This window comes from Cheilinus undulatus, linkage group 12, assembly GCF_018320785.1.
Source record: "Cheilinus undulatus linkage group 12, ASM1832078v1, whole genome shotgun sequence".
NCBI lineage: Eukaryota > Metazoa > Chordata > Actinopteri > Labriformes > Labridae > Cheilinus > Cheilinus undulatus.
This window is the reverse complement of record NC_054876.1, coordinates 18,009,834-18,025,441: the sequence shown is the minus strand read 5'-3', so window position 1 is coordinate 18,025,441 and position 15,608 is coordinate 18,009,834. Positions and strand designations below refer to the sequence as shown.

The 15,608-nt window shown below is 41.4% G+C and overlaps 1 protein-coding gene across 2 annotated transcripts in view; it reads left to right on the top strand.

Annotated features, from left to right (window-relative positions):
- The window catches only part of srrm3 (serine/arginine repetitive matrix 3), a 182,730-nt gene that overhangs the window by 107,596 nt on the left and 59,526 nt on the right, over window positions 1-15,608 (top strand). For both annotated transcript variants that reach the window (XR_005992699.1, XM_041802223.1), the window contains exon 4: window positions 12,825-12,926. Coding sequence is in view for 1 of the 2 variants with exons in the window: in XM_041802223.1 (XP_041658157.1) it covers window positions 12,825-12,926 (102 nt within the window). In the remaining variant the exon portion in view is untranslated. The remainder of the gene's footprint in view (window positions 1-12,824; window positions 12,927-15,608) is intronic.

Here is a 15,608-nt window from a genome sequence, read left to right as displayed (position 1 = left end):
CAGATCCTGTTGATTTCAAAACATTTGGGTCCATGTCAGACCTGTGGCTCCTTACCAGTATGCCATTCCTCACTCTCCTCCAGTTTCCAACTCTATCCCCTGTCCTGTCAGAATGAAGCTTTGAAAGGAAAAAATAAAAAAAGATGGCATATAAGACTAAAAAAAAATATAAAGTACAAGTGTACCCCGATAACAGGCAGATAAAATAAAGAAAATGAAAAAGCAGATAAAATATGTAGAAGCACTCGACACCTAAGTGAACCTAAGTTAAACCCCAGCTCTAAGTCAGCATGGTTATCTTCTTCTTCTACCATTTAATAACATGAAGTTAAATTCTGTAGATATTCCTCTGAGGGTTTCTGACAAGTGGAGATTGACTCTCTTTACTCGCACTATTTTCCCACATGTCCCTTCTTCCCTGATGAGCTGTCCTCATCAGATAGCAGCACTTCATTAAGACTGCAGGCTAACTTTTAGAGCTACAGAAGATTGATAAAGCTGAGAGGAAGTCAGTGGACTTTAAAAAAGGGGGTGAACTACGACCATCTGTCAGGATCTGCTCCTCTCCTGCCTCCTGGAAGTAGACCTCTGATGTAAAAGAGTCATGATGTATGGCTGGACAGTGCGGTGACAGGCAGCCGCTCAGCTAATGATGACAGAAGACGAAGAAAGCAGACACCCGCTCTGACGACTCTGTCACCCTCCAGACTGCACGGGCTCGCCTGGCACAGAGTCCTATATGAAGGACGGGAACCACTCAGCTGAGTGCTGAAGCTGTGGACGGACTCAAGTCATCGTGTTAAGCTATAATAAAAGGAGGAATCTCATTTGCCAGCTTGGCTCAGGACAGATCCTCTAGCCTCTCCAATTTCTAATGTTCCTCTTTAAATGAGAGAGAGAGTGTGCATGTGTGCAGGATTAAGGGATAGAGCCGGGGGATAAAACACACGAGCAGAGAGGGGGAGCTATGCCAGGCATTAGACACAATTAAAATGGTGGCTGGAGTCTGTTCCTATTTGTTGTGGATTTAAGCCAGCAGCTCGGCCTCTAACTCACCCTGGAGCTCCAGGCCTGACCAAGGCCGGGGTGGAGGATTAGGCCTGGGGGGCAGGTAGGACGTCTGTCTGAGTCTCTAACCCTGACAGCGTGGCAGACCCTCCCCTCTATTCAGGCGTGCTCCTTTCCAGAGATGAGCTCAGATAAATAGAGTGTCAGGAGTGATGGCCTCACTCTGGGAGCCAATTAGACGGGATCAGCAATTAAAACAGACCGTTCATTTAGCTGTTCAAGGCCTGGCAGCACCCTTCATTCATGGAGCTCTGCAGGGAGGGCTGGTCTTTAATGTAGGGGGGATGTGCTGGAGGTTATATACCATGGACCTGAGAGGACTGCTTGTTAAAAAGGCTCTTTGAGGAGATGAAACATGCCTGAAGAACCATCAACAGATTCTTGTTTTATTTACTTAAAGCATACTGCAAACTGGGGAGATAAAATCATTAAATAATTAGGCAGAGTTATAGAGAACATACAGAGTATATTCAACACATGATTTATAGTATATGATATAAATAAAACTCTCAAAAGATTAAAAATGTGAATCGCGATTAATTGGACTCTTTTTATCAGATTGTGAAATCTGGCTGTTTTGCATTTTAAACTGTTTTGGGTCATTTCTTATTTTTCTACTGTTTCCTTCAATTAGTTGCAAAATGTCTCCACAAATTTGCTTGCATTTTTCTTTTGCTCAGTGTTCAGAAGTTTTAGGATAACTTTGGCACACTTTTGTTCAAATTTTCACGCAAAATTTGCCAAACTGTCTCTTTATCAATGGAAACTATTTTTTCTGTCATTCTTATACTGAGTTGTGAATCATTTCAAATGATTTGTTGAATTTGTTGTTTTCAGAGGTTTTTGATGTGCATGTGCACCCAGAACTTTCATGGTCTTGGACATCATCTCCGCCCTCACTAAATCTTTTCTACCATTCAAACAAGCGTGCACATGACATTTAGTGTTTCCCATACACCTCAGTTAATGTACCAAAAGATTTGGCTGCTTTTTGTTCAATTTCATCAAAAAATTCAAGTTACTAGGTTGCTCAACTTTTAAGCTAAACATTTCCTGACGCCTTAGCAAAAAAGCATGTGCACTTCAATCAGTTGTGTGTGAATACCCAGCCTTTAGTGTATAATACTAGGTGTGACTGTGAACCATGCAGTTTTATCCTCATGATGCCTCGTATTTCTCATTCATGTGGGCAACAGTCTGCAGTCTGTGTGTGGGAAAAGTGTTCTGTCCATCTCATTGACTATGGCCAATCAGAGTGACGAAACATATGAAACATATTAAATGATGATTTTATTAATGAAGGGCCCTATATGAAAAAGTAACAAATCATAATTTAACAATTGCATTTTGTATTTACTCTGGTTATCTTTGTCTAACTGAAAATTTGTTTAATCATCATTTGTTTAATGAAACAAAACATTTAGGTGAGACAAATATAAAACATAAGAACTCAAAGGAGGCAGAGTTTTTCACAGCCCTGCTTGCTCATGGTTGATGGTTTGACGTGCATGTTTTAAAGCGATGCTAAGGCTCTGGCATTCATTACATTCCAGCACTAGCATGCCAAACATTTAGAGAAAGCATGACAATTTTACCAACTGATGGAGTGCAGATACATGCAGGCAACCAATTAAATTTCAACTCTGCAGCAGTTTTTTAAGGAATATTTAGTTCTGCATGAGCAATGTGCTCATACATTGTGGTGATGATGGTGTTTAGGTAGCAAGGGCAGCACGTGCCCGACTTAAAAATAAGCTAAGGGTCAATCTAAAGCAGATTTAGGCCCTTTTGATAACATACAACCTGCGCTCCTGTCTGCTCTGCATGCAGGGGTCCAGTCTCTATTTCAGGGCTCTAATTGAAGCGTAGAGATTGTGCATGATTTGAACTCCTGTGGTGTGTCAGTCTTTCTCTGGCTCGCTAATGAGCTCTGTTCTCAAGGCCTCCCTCAATCTAATCTGCAGGCTACGTGCTGCTCCCTACAAACACATGAACCCATCATGAGCATCTAGACGCATGCACAGCCTGGCAACATAATGATACTGTCCACCCAGAACAAAAGTGTGTGTGAAGCTTTTCATATGCGTGACACGGCGTGTGCCACCTTTTTTAAATAAGAGGAAGAAGATATTTTTTTTACTCTGCTTCACCGAGCAGAAAAATTAGATGTTCCTGTATTGAAAAATTAATATGTGTTGGTTTTAAAGTGCAGTGGAGAGGTGCCGCGTGGCACAACAGATGCAAAAATGAAATTGTGTTTTGACATCCAAGAAAATTAACTCGAAGATAGAACAGTCTAAACGCAGACAGAGAAAAAAGAGGTAACTTTGGAGCTAAATTGCTGCATTTTTGCCTGTACTGCTCTGTTCCTCCTTTAATAACATCTGCAGAGACACTATTTGGATTATAAGAGATGTGAGTGGTCTGGATCTTATTAAAAGAGCCTCGAAGGCCAGAGCAAATAACTATCTGTGCTCTGATGGAGGTTTTCCTGTGAGCCAAAGCTTGCGTCATAAGACGATAAGCCTGGGTCCTATAAGACTGGAAATTGGAGGGGAAGCATCTCGGGGACAATGACCCATTTAATACACTGTCACTGGAGGGCTCACAAGCCAGTATGGTGGGTTCATGGCAGACAAAACAGCTTCAGATGCTGTTATCAGAGAGAGAGTGAGCAATCAGACTGAGTGGAGATGCAGGATTGAGCTCCAGTCATTGATCTGCTTACACAGTGTGGGAGGTGAAGAGGGCGGCTTTATATAGTAAACCAAAGGTGTTTCCTGTCTTTGTGGTCATTCTGTTATCTAACCAGAGAACTGTGCAAAGCATCTTTGAAAATCCTCCACTCCAGAGTTGAAGTATTTCACTCTGGCACTCGAGGTCGTTTTAATTCTTCACCTGAAATAGAAATGTGGGGGTGTTCTCTTCCCGCGTTCCCACCGCCGTTCAATCTTACTAACTGCATTGGCATTGCTGTGCGTCTGTACTCTTTGCAGAGAGATTGATTGCTGCAGAGTTTCAGAGTTGTACAGCAGCGCCCAGGGACAACTTGTGGGGGAAAAAAGACTCTTCAGATATCAAATGAAGAAACATCACTTGCACATACACATTTACACACCCACATACATGCCCCAAACGTTGCACCGTCCTCATCAAATCAATGACTATCAGCGTGAGCAGGGTTTCTGGGCCACAACTATTCATTTCCCCACATGGTGAGTTAATGGGGGGATCTGTGGGTGCTCAGAGCTGTCTAATTACTCCAATCAGGTTTACTAATCGTGGTGATTTTTCATGGTTTGGGTGGCAGGGGAGTCCCCCTTGCTCTGATCGATCTCCCCTCTCTCTCTCTCTTTCTCTTTCTCCGCCCAGATCACTGGAACTGTGCTCGCTGTAGGCAGTGGGCCTGGGCTAACGGCCTTCATTTGGCTCCACTTGGCCGACTCAGTCCCACCCCACACACACACACACACACAAATGTAAATACAAGAGTGCTGTGCTCAGTTGAACATTCATTTCAATTCTGATTCATTGATGCTGAGACTGACCACTGCAGTCGACCCCTCCTCTGCACTGAGTCGGAGCCCAGCAGATGGTGAGTGTGATGCAGCTACCTTTACAGCTGCAGGAAGTGCTAATTAAATGTGCAGAGCAGAGGTGTGTTGTTTCAGCATGCTTGTCCACAAAGCTCCTGACAAACATCCAATGTGGGGCCTTTGTTGCACGGATTCATTCAGACTGACTGTGGTTATGTGTCTGCAATGCCTGAAGTAATGCCAGGCAAGTTCTCATGAAATGAAAATGAAAATAAATAAAATGGTTTAATATAAGGTATGTCTTGAAATACTTTCAAAAACACAGAAAATGTAAGTATCTGGGTCAAGAAATATCTTTTTATGTAGGAATCTTTGTCATTTCATGATTGATGTAAAAAAAAAAGTATGATGACTCATCCAGTCTTATTGGCTGTTTTAAACATTTTTTAAAGTAATGCTTTAACAGCAGTCTATATCCATTTTTATTTTTTTTATACTGAGGATTAATGCTTAGTGCTTTGTGTAGCTTCACCTCAGTGCATTCTGAAAATGATTGGACAGAAAAAAGTATTTATTTCCATTAATAAATTCACTTTTAGCACTTTATTGAGTTTGCCACCTGATGTGGAACAGCTGTGGCAACGTGGAGCATCCTCTAACAAGAATATAATAAATAGTGGAACTCAGTTCCATGCAATAATCCAACAACACTGGCCGGTGCCTTTCCACAGGCATGAAGTCATTAACTCAGTGGATAACTTCAGTCATGCTGCAAAAGTTTCTAATGTTGTTTTAACAGGCAGGCAGTGCATTGATCTACAGATATACAGAATATATTGGACTTAATGCATTCAAACAAGTCAGTACATTGCACAGCATATGTGTAACCACATGGCAACAAACCATAGTATCTCGCTCTCATTTACATTTACGTTCTCCAGTATTTATTAATTCCTTTCATGCAAAGAACAACATGCTGGACAGCTTGCTGTCTTGCTGGCTTCTGGCCAAAAGATGAGCCATTTTAGTCTTATTCCACATCTTCTTTTCTTCATTGCTGTTTGTCTGGGATGGTAGTGCTACTATCAGGAACTGAGCACCCAGACTATCAGGTGTGAAAACAACCTAACAGCAAAAACAACACATATCCACCACAAACATGAGCAAAGTAATCCCAGATTACTGTTTAAAAGGGCACATCTGAACACAGCTTAAGACTCTGCCCAAGGGCATGATGGGAAAATACCACCCACATGTCCTCCAAGATTTGAATTGGCAGTGGGAATAGCTCAAAATTTGTCATCTTGAATTGGTTGTCTTTCAAATCTGACTAGTGCCCCACAAGATTTTGTAAAAAAAAAAAAAGTATATCAAGATGACCTTTAGAAGCATGTTTATGACAACATGAGGGAGAAAAGCTGTTAAAGATGTGCCACTGTTCTCATAGTTAATTCACTCCATTTATACTGCCAGCATGCGCAGATACCAGGATATGATGTGTGGGCTGTAGGCAGTGAAGTGATTTATGATATCAAGTCATCACTGAAGATGTATGTATGGTATGGATGCATGAACTTAAGTGCAGTCACGTGGTCTCCAAATGCCCAAAATGTATTGCAGATCCTTGATAACAAAATTTTTTTGACATGTGGCTGCAGGGGATCAAACCTTTAACCCTCTAGACTCTACTTGACCAACCCTACCACTGAGCCACTGATGCTGTGAACTCCTCACTATCTAACTACCATCTACACCAGATAACATTAAAGCTATGCCTTCTTTTCACCACAGATCTTTGCTGGATTGATTATTTGTTATTGAACAGTGGCTGGTAACACTTCAGCACTTTTAGCCTCAGCCATTCATGCCTATTCCTCAGGGAACAAGTAAACATTCAGAGTAAAATAGTGATCTGGGAGCCCTTTCATGTGAACTTGAAATCCTCACAAGTTTTGTAAGTTTAGTTCTCGTCTCAGAGTTTCCCTCTCAGATGATTTTTATCCATAGATCTCTTGGTTGAGTTTGCCCACCGTTCACCAACCTCCTGCAGGCATTGAGGTGCTGTAGGCGATTCATACAACCTATACTTCTAAACCCCAGGCGCTGTGTCTAAGCAGCACCACTGCTGGGCAAACACTCTCTGACTTTGTTTGGTAAGTCAGACCGATCAGAAAAGAAGCAAATGTTGCTGTGCTTTCTGCAGCGAAGCTGTGCAGAGCCTCTGAGTGGAGTAATACAGTGTGAGGACAGATGGAGAGAAGAGAAAGAGGAAACTCTGGAGGTTATATGTCAACAGAGGCTTTAACTTCACAAGCTGTGCCCCTTCTTTTCATGCTTTGGCTGGGGTGTCAACAGAGATGGCTGCAGACGCTAACAGCCTCTCCATCATCAGCACAATGTGAAGCAAAAAGCCCTACAGCATTGACGTCTGATTGGCTAAAACCCATTCAGTTAAAGTATCTTCTCTGAGCCTTTCTCACCCTTGGATCCCTTCACACAGCCACGAGCTTGTAGAGTCACCGGTGAGCAGCTGATGTACAGTAACAGCTCTGGCTCCATGCATAGAAAACCATGAATATAAAGTGTGCGTTTGTGGCCTCCTTTCTTTGTGCTGAGTTGACAGCTGCTGGGCAGAGAGATTGTCGTGCAGCAGGACCTGATGGTGCTGTCACACCGGCTAGCTTCTTCTTCTTCTTCTCTGCCGGGCCATCTTCCAGCTTTTCAGCTCTCCATCTCACTCCTCCTAATCTCATTCTCTGCACCCTCAATATGCTGACAGCTCTGGATACATGGTATCAGCTGCTATATTTAATCTGGGAGAAGCAAAAGCTCCAAAGGATAATACCCTTCCACGCTGAAATGAGCTACTGGTTAAATTATAATCCAGTTTAGAGAACTAGTCCATCCGTGAGAGCCAGCTAAGAGAAGGAGAGAATCTGTTCCCTTGCAAAAAGTGTGTTTCAGCACCGGGTGATGGACAGCTCCCCTTCCGTAGAGCTCACGATATCATCAACTATTTAAGAGGAAGGTAATCCACATGGACACCAGCGTGGAGGCTAACATGAACACAAAGTTTATGTAGTTCTCCAGTGGATCCCTCCAGCTGGCAGCCATAATACAGGCTGTAATGGCTAGAGAGTAAGAGGAAGTCCGTCCACTAAGCATTTCCTTTTTTCCCTTGCTGTAGCTGCCAGCTAATGGAACAGAGGAGATTTCTGCAGAAATTATGTATGCACTAAGCTGATCCTTTTTTTAACCAGAAGCATTTGCTACCTGTTGTTTCCTCCCTAGCTACCAAACTCCATGACTAAACAATGGTTTTACTTTGCCAAATGGAACTTTCTGGTGTTTGGCTGCTTCAGCCTGTTAGTTTGTTTTGGCAGTTGTTTTGTGTTGAATCCTAGCTAACCCTTTGGAGTATCAAAGCCAAGCCACACATAGAAAACAAATAAGTAGCTCTGGGAACAAGTGCAATTCCCATGTCCTGTGAGGTGAAATCACTGTTTTTCAATAGTGGATGGTGGCTCTAAGTAGCAGAGAGTTGTGGGTAAATAAAACATATCACCTTCTAAAATGTCACTAAAGCAGTGGTTCTCAACTGTTGTAGCCTCAGGACCCACCATAGCTTATTTAACTACAAATCATGACCCAAATATCAAAGCCACTGATAATTATCAAAACAGGACAAAACTGACCCACTTTACTCAAATTTTACATTATAATACGGAAAATTAAGCATTAAGGAATTAGCTTCCTATGAGAAAGAGGCTTAGATGTCCAAGAAAAGGAGGTAAATAAGTTGAAATATTGAGAAAACGTCAAAATTAACTTGCTCTGATGGTATGAAAGTATATTTAGACTCTTTCCACCTTTATTTTTCAGATTAACATTGGCCACCCACTGACAACAGCTCTGCTACACAGCTCTGGGTTCCGACCCACCAGTTGAGAACGAGTGCACTAAACAATTAGGGTTATACAGATCCAACAAAAACTATTCATCTAAAAAAAGACAAAGAGAGGAGAGAAAAAAAAAAACAAATTTGTTCAAAAACAAATGTTCAACAAAAAGTCTGACTGAAATAATCCAGTTAGAATGTGAAAAATATGAGGAAACACAAGGAACAGTGGACAAAGAAGCAAAGATATACAATGAAAAAGAAAGGAAGAAACAGAAGCCAAATACACAAGAGGTAATAATCAGGCACAGGTGTGACAAACGGGACACATGAGAAACAGATGAGTTCAAACAAACAGGAAGTAAACTAGGAATCAACCTAGGAATGAAAACTCCATAATAAGAAGTAAAAATAAAAATCACATTAGAATACATAGGTGGGGGATATGACAAAATAACAATATTGACAATATTAGAAATTAAAACTTTGGCATAATAATAATGATACACAATAAACACAGAGGTAGACAGATGACAAAATATCACTGGAAACACAAGGAACATTGATAACAGCAGCAAGGACACACAGGGAACTAAAAAGACGGGAGAAAACACAAAACTGAATACACAAGATGTAATAATCAGGCTCAGGTGTGACAGACAGGACACAGGAAAAATGAGTAAGTGCAAACAAACAGGAAGGAAAACACTGGAAGGCAGGAAACAATGTAGAAATCAAACTGGGAAACTAAAGTTGAAAATGAGAGATGAATATAAAGCATCACATTAGAATAAGAGTTAGGGGTGTTAAAAAAAACATGAAATACTAGAAACGACGACTTTGGGATAAAAGTAACACACAAGGAACACAGGGGGAGATTAATGACAAAATATCACAGGAAACACAAGGAACAGTGGAAACACAGCAGCAAGGACACACAGGAAATGAAGAAGGCAGGAGAAAATACAAACACTAAATACACAAGATGTAATAATCAGGCACAAGTGTGACAGACAGGACACCAGTGGAACAGATAAGTGTAATCATGCAGGAAGGAAAATGGGAGGGCAAGAAGTAAACTAATTTATAAATCAAACCTAGGAATAGTATCTTCAAAATATGAAGATGCATGAAAAACGGAAAACACATTTGAATACAGGATGGGGGAATAACACATGAAGCACTAGACACTGAACTTGGGGATAATAATGATACAGAAGGAACAGAGGGAGACAAAATATCACAGGAAACACAAGGAAGTAAACTGAACTTTGCTGAAATGCTAAAACACAATCCTGAACACGGTACATAATGTCTGTCTCTTTAGTAATTTTAGTTTTTAAACGTATCAAATGTGAACCAGTAGTTCACACAATTGAGCACTGATCTCTCAGACCAAAACTAAACATCTTCAATGCGCAACCTCCGCTCTAACTGGGTGATGCCATTCGCTGGACTGTTCAGCATCCAGATATGTGGCCCACAGTTGATTTGGCTCTTTTTTTCTTTGAAGTACTTTAGTTCAAACAAAGTCTTTTTTTTTTTTTTTTTTTAAAGAGAGACACTAGAAGCGTTTCTGGTATCCTTTAAACATCGGAGCTCATGGGAAGGAATACTTCAAAAAGGGTGGGGGGCTTAAGGGTGAAAAACACTGGTGTAAATGATCATGGTCCAGGCACTCAGCATGGTTTGAGAACTATAAAGGGCTTCTACTCATGCTAGAACCCTAAAAAAGGTTTGGTTTCTATGAATCAAAGGCCTTTTATATTTTTCAAAACAGTCTTTTTATCAGTTTGAAAAGTCTGTTAGCTCTACTTTCAATGAAATATAGATGTTATGCCTCTACATACGGCGTCCCTGAATGGATGGGACCATCTCTCTTACCTGACATGGTTTACATGTGGCAGGTCTGTGCAGCTCTAGTAGTACCCGGAGCACGACAAGCAGATTCTGCCATGGTTTATGAATGGTGGAGCTTTTTGGTGGATAAAAGTCATGCCAAGACCAGTCAAGAGAAATGCAAATGATCTGATTTGCCAAGAGGAGCTTTCAGTGTGGCTTGATCTTGTTTTAATAAAGAAGTTTGGCCCAGCTGCTATGCTATACATCAAGCTAATCGCTAAACCAGTGGCAGCAGTTGTTTATACTTACTTCCAGTACAACTTAACATTGTAACAATGACAAACTCATGCCAAAGCAGGTCAGGAAAAGAGGGAAACATCTTTTCTACCATGAAAAGTTTTCAGTGACATTCTTTGCCCTTTATCTAATAAAGAAACCTGGTTCAGTACTGATAAAACTGGCTATACAATAGCTACATCAGAGAAAATCGCTACACCAGCAGCAGCCATTGCTATCGCCTTCCAGTTCAACAAAATCCCCCTCTAGCACCTGCCCTGTTCTCCTCAAATTACTCTGATTTTTTAAGTACTGTTCGCAGACCTGGCACAATCTGACTGGAGCTTTTCAAGATGGATTTGCCTGATGACAGACATGGAGTCTGGCCAATCCATCTGCTTTGCAGGGTTACACAGCTGCCACAGTTAAAAACTGCACAAGAGCTAACACGAATGAAAATTCACCCACATTAATACAATATCAATATACATACCACCCAGACCAGACAGGCAGGGGTATGGCGACATTTTTTAACCGTTTTTCTCCCATGTTAGATCGTAGAAAACAGAAAGTATACTGTTAAGTAAATACCCTGTGGAGCTCTGGTTTAACTGTGGACCCTCCTCAATAAGGGCAATGTGTCTTGAAGAGGAGAACAGAGGGACTCAAGGGCTCTGAGCCTTTCTCACAACAATCACTGCTCAACTACTGTAGTATAGCTACTGGATGCACAAATTCCCTACAACGAAAAGAGAGGGTACAATATTTTTTATGATTTTTATGGTAGCTGCACTGCAGACATTTCCACCTGACTTGCAGCTGTAAGCTACAGAAATCTTCTGATGGATTTTCAGACTTTTTAGTAAAAGTCTCCTGTTCAAACTGGCCTATGAAAAAGTATGGGTTAAAAATAGTGGAATCAGCCTTTAAAGTTGCAGACATTTAGATTGGTATGAAACTTCCAATACACATGATCCCCCGAATGTTTTATTATTGGAGCTTACATATGAGATAGCCCCACATTTTCCTATATTAGTGTGATGATACTCAAGAGATGGTTTTATTCTGTATGTACAACAAATTTACTGTTCATGTGGACTACTTTTAACTGAGGATAATTAGTGGATCTATATCTAAACATATCCCAAGCCCCCCTCGCCCACGCTCATGTTGTTGAACTTGATACAAACACCACAGTACATTATTAATGGCTGACGCTTCCAGTCAGTCTAACTCTGTGATGTCTGGCTCCTGGCCACATTTTCACAGCTTTATTAATTCTCTCCCTTTCCCCTCCCCTCCTTTCCTCCTCCATCCTCTCCTCTTCCTTCATGTTCCTCTGCCTCTGCAGCTCATTACATTCCATTACCACAGCCCGGGCAGAGTGTGGAGACCGTGTGAATACAGCAGGAGAACAGCTCGTTGTGCTGAAGAGACCCTGTACTGTCAAGTTAACTAACCTATGAGAATCTGCAGAATAGTACGGGACAGACGGTACTTGTTCAGACAGGCTGGTGGAGTTATTACTGTCTGGCAGAGCTGCAGGAGTCTGTTGTCAGAGGTTACTTCTGTTATTCACAGAATGACAGGATGTAGCCAAAAGCTGTTTGCATGAAAAATATTAAGAGAGTTTGATTCATTTATTCTCCACAGCAGCAAATAAGATCAGAGTAAACTCAAAGCAAAACTGATCTCTTTTTGCACACTCCGACAGCTGCAATATAGCAAAAAATGGAAGAAGCGACTGTTTTTCTCAGTAACAAACTCTAAATATGAATATTAATGCAACACAAGCAGTCATTTCTTTCATGTGCCACTGCAGCAGTCTGCAATATTCTGTGTGTCAACTTGCTGAAAGCTCCTCACGCTGCCCCTCAGTTGCTCTCTGCTCAGCGTTCTGCTTGCAGAATAAAACATGACACGCAGCCTGGGCAGGAACAAGGAACCCACCGAGGTCAGGGGAGGGTTGACAGTGACTCATCATCACCCGGCTGAGCGGCATCTTTGGTTAGGGGCACGGTCAGATAATGCTCTTTTGCTCCATTTGCTGGGACTCTGTGTGATAGTTTGGGGGTGACATGTCTCCTTCACAAGCATCTGGCAGTTATGACAGATAACAGCTAGCCCAGACTGTGCCCCCACTGAGGTGAAATGTGCAGATTATTGATGGATATGTGTGTGCTTTTGTCTTTTTCCATCCTCAGGTACACAGAAGAAGAGATCCGGCAGAAAGTGAGCACCTTCAGACAGATGCTGATGGACAAAGAAGGCGTTATTACCAGAGAGAGCTCACACACACAACCAGGGTGAGCTTCCCTACATTGTGTTCTTATTTTCAGTTTATTTGGACATTATTTTGGTTTAATTGTTGCCCTTACATGGGGGAGTAACTGCTGAAATAGCTAGGAAAAAAAGCAAGTTAGCAGGGAGAAAGAAAAAAAGAAATGCAGCAAAAGGGCCTGGAACCAAGGCCTGTGGGCTTTGGATGACAAGAAATGCTATCTATGTCAGATTTAATGACTGTGATGCCTGCTTTGGATAGGTAACAGAAAAGGCACTGTCTGTATCTGTTACTTTTTATTTCACACATCTTTTTTATAATGGTGTCTGTGTCTGGCAGTGATGGAAACTTTACAGATATCTTTTATTTAGTTAAAGAAGAACTACTGCAGTGAAGACATGCTGTTATAAGCTGGAGTCACACAAACAAAAGTTTCAAATATTTCCAAGTTAGAAAAGTAAAGTTTAGTTGAAAAAATGTATTTATCTAACATATTTTAAAAAATGTTGATACCTATTTTAGAACTGCAACATCAAAAATATGAGTCCTGTGTGCACCACATTGTCTGGTTGTAAGTTCTAGTTAACAAAAACTAATGGTAAACCCCACCTACTGTCAAAGTCAGTGCTTCTAAAAGTCCCTGTAAAAGATAACATTCAAAATTTGTGTAATATGTAAATTGAATTTACATGTTAATAAATTATAGCATACCTTTTTGTATTCAAATACATGTACTTTAATATGGAGCTAGCTCCCTTTTCTAGCAGCTTCCACTCTTCTTGGAAGGCTTTCCACAAGATTTTGGAGTGATTTTGTGGGAATCTGTGCCCTTTCATTCTGTAGAGCATTTATGAGGTCAGGCACTGGTGTTGGAAGAGAAGGCCTGGCTTACAATTTTCGTTCCAGTTCATCCCAAAGGTGCTCAATGGTGTTGAAGTCAGGGCGTGTGGGCTAGTCACGTTTTTCTACACCGAACGCATCAACCATGTCTTTATAGTCCTTGCTTTGTGCACTGCGGGGAAAGTCATGTTTGAATAGAAAAGCCCGTTTCCCAAACTGTTGCCACAAAGTTGGAAGCATAGCATTGTCCAAAGTGAAGCATTAAGAACTCACAGCTGACCAATGCCCTTTTCCCACTGAATCCTGAAAGTGGCACTTTTCTTGATGTAAAATTATAGAGCACATTACAGTATAGCGTGTGATTGAGTCTGAAGTCACAAAGAGTTTTTCAGCACACAGAAACAATCACAAAAAAGTGAGGGAGACAAGAAAAAACAGCACATCACACATTTCACCACATTGCTGAGTGTACTGACTGCTCTCAAGCATTCCCTAACATTTGGAGCCTCTGCTGCAATGTGTGAAAATTCATTCTTCATTCTGAGAAATACAATTTTCCCAGATGTGCAATGCTCCACACAAAAACTGGTTCAGCTTGCTTTAAAAGGTTTAATGATGTTTGAAGTTCATTAAGATGATAATGCGCTAAAATGTGCGCACATGTGACACACAGATGAAAAGGATGCGAGGAAAAATGAAAAAAGAGACGTTGCTTTCATATAGGCTGTAGCACAGTGTCTTGAATACATGAAATATAAACTTTGCAGTAGAGCCCTGCGTGGGACTGTTTTCTTCATCCCGCTCCTGCCCGCACCCGCAAAACCCTGAGAATTCATGTCCGCACAGTAATAGAGATGCATTTATTTGGTGTCTTCTTCCATCCCGCAGGAGAAAACATGTCATTTTATAGGCTATTAATAGAGATTCAGACTGGGTGTTGTTCCGGCGGTAAAGAGGAAACAAAAGTGTCACGGAATACATCAAAACGAAAAACAGTGCCTTGTGTAAAAACGGGCCAAGAAGATCACGTGAGTGCAAACAACCTATAAATCTAAATGATTAAAAAAAGAATCAGCTGCAGAAAAACACGTACAATCGCCCATTGACGGAGAGCATCTCTTTCCCCCTCACTCTCTCTCTGAGTGACAGCTGTCAGTCAAATCAGTCGCATTTCAGCACCAAGGACAGCTCATTTAGTCGTTCTCAGCATAAACATTACTACCTTTCAAAACACAAAAACTCGCGTTTTCAGTTGAAATAATTATTTATTAAACTGAACTTGTCAAGCCATTTAGCATTCAGTAGTAGATATTCATCTGTCATTCCATCAGAGCTTGTCTGAAGAAACAGAACTTGTCAGACTTGCCTTGTTTTCTTTTTCTGTTGTAAAGACCTGGTCTGAGCTTCTTTTCTACATCATTTGTTGACTCCATCATCCTGTCGCTCGGCTACATTCAGATCCCATAGTGTTTTTTTTTTCAGCCGCCTGTTCCCACCCGCAGCAAAGTTCAGACCAAGATTTGCGTTGCGTTGGGTCCCGCAGGACCTGGCGGGACCCAATCCCAATGCAACCCTCTACTTTGCAGCACGTATTGAAGCGATACTGACTGTGCTGTCAATGACAACTTATGAATGGATATCATAGTTATGAATGGCAGTTTGTGCCCCTCAGCAGATGCTTTAATGCCCCCCCGCCAAACCCAGACTAACCCATGTGACTGCCAAACAGAGAAACGTACACAGAATTATTCCACAGAGCACGTTTCCACTTCTCCACAGTCCAATGTCGGTGTGCACAACGCGCCTTAGCAGTCTTTGACCCCACTCTATGATTTTACATCGTCTTCATCTTTGTGGCTAAGTTGCT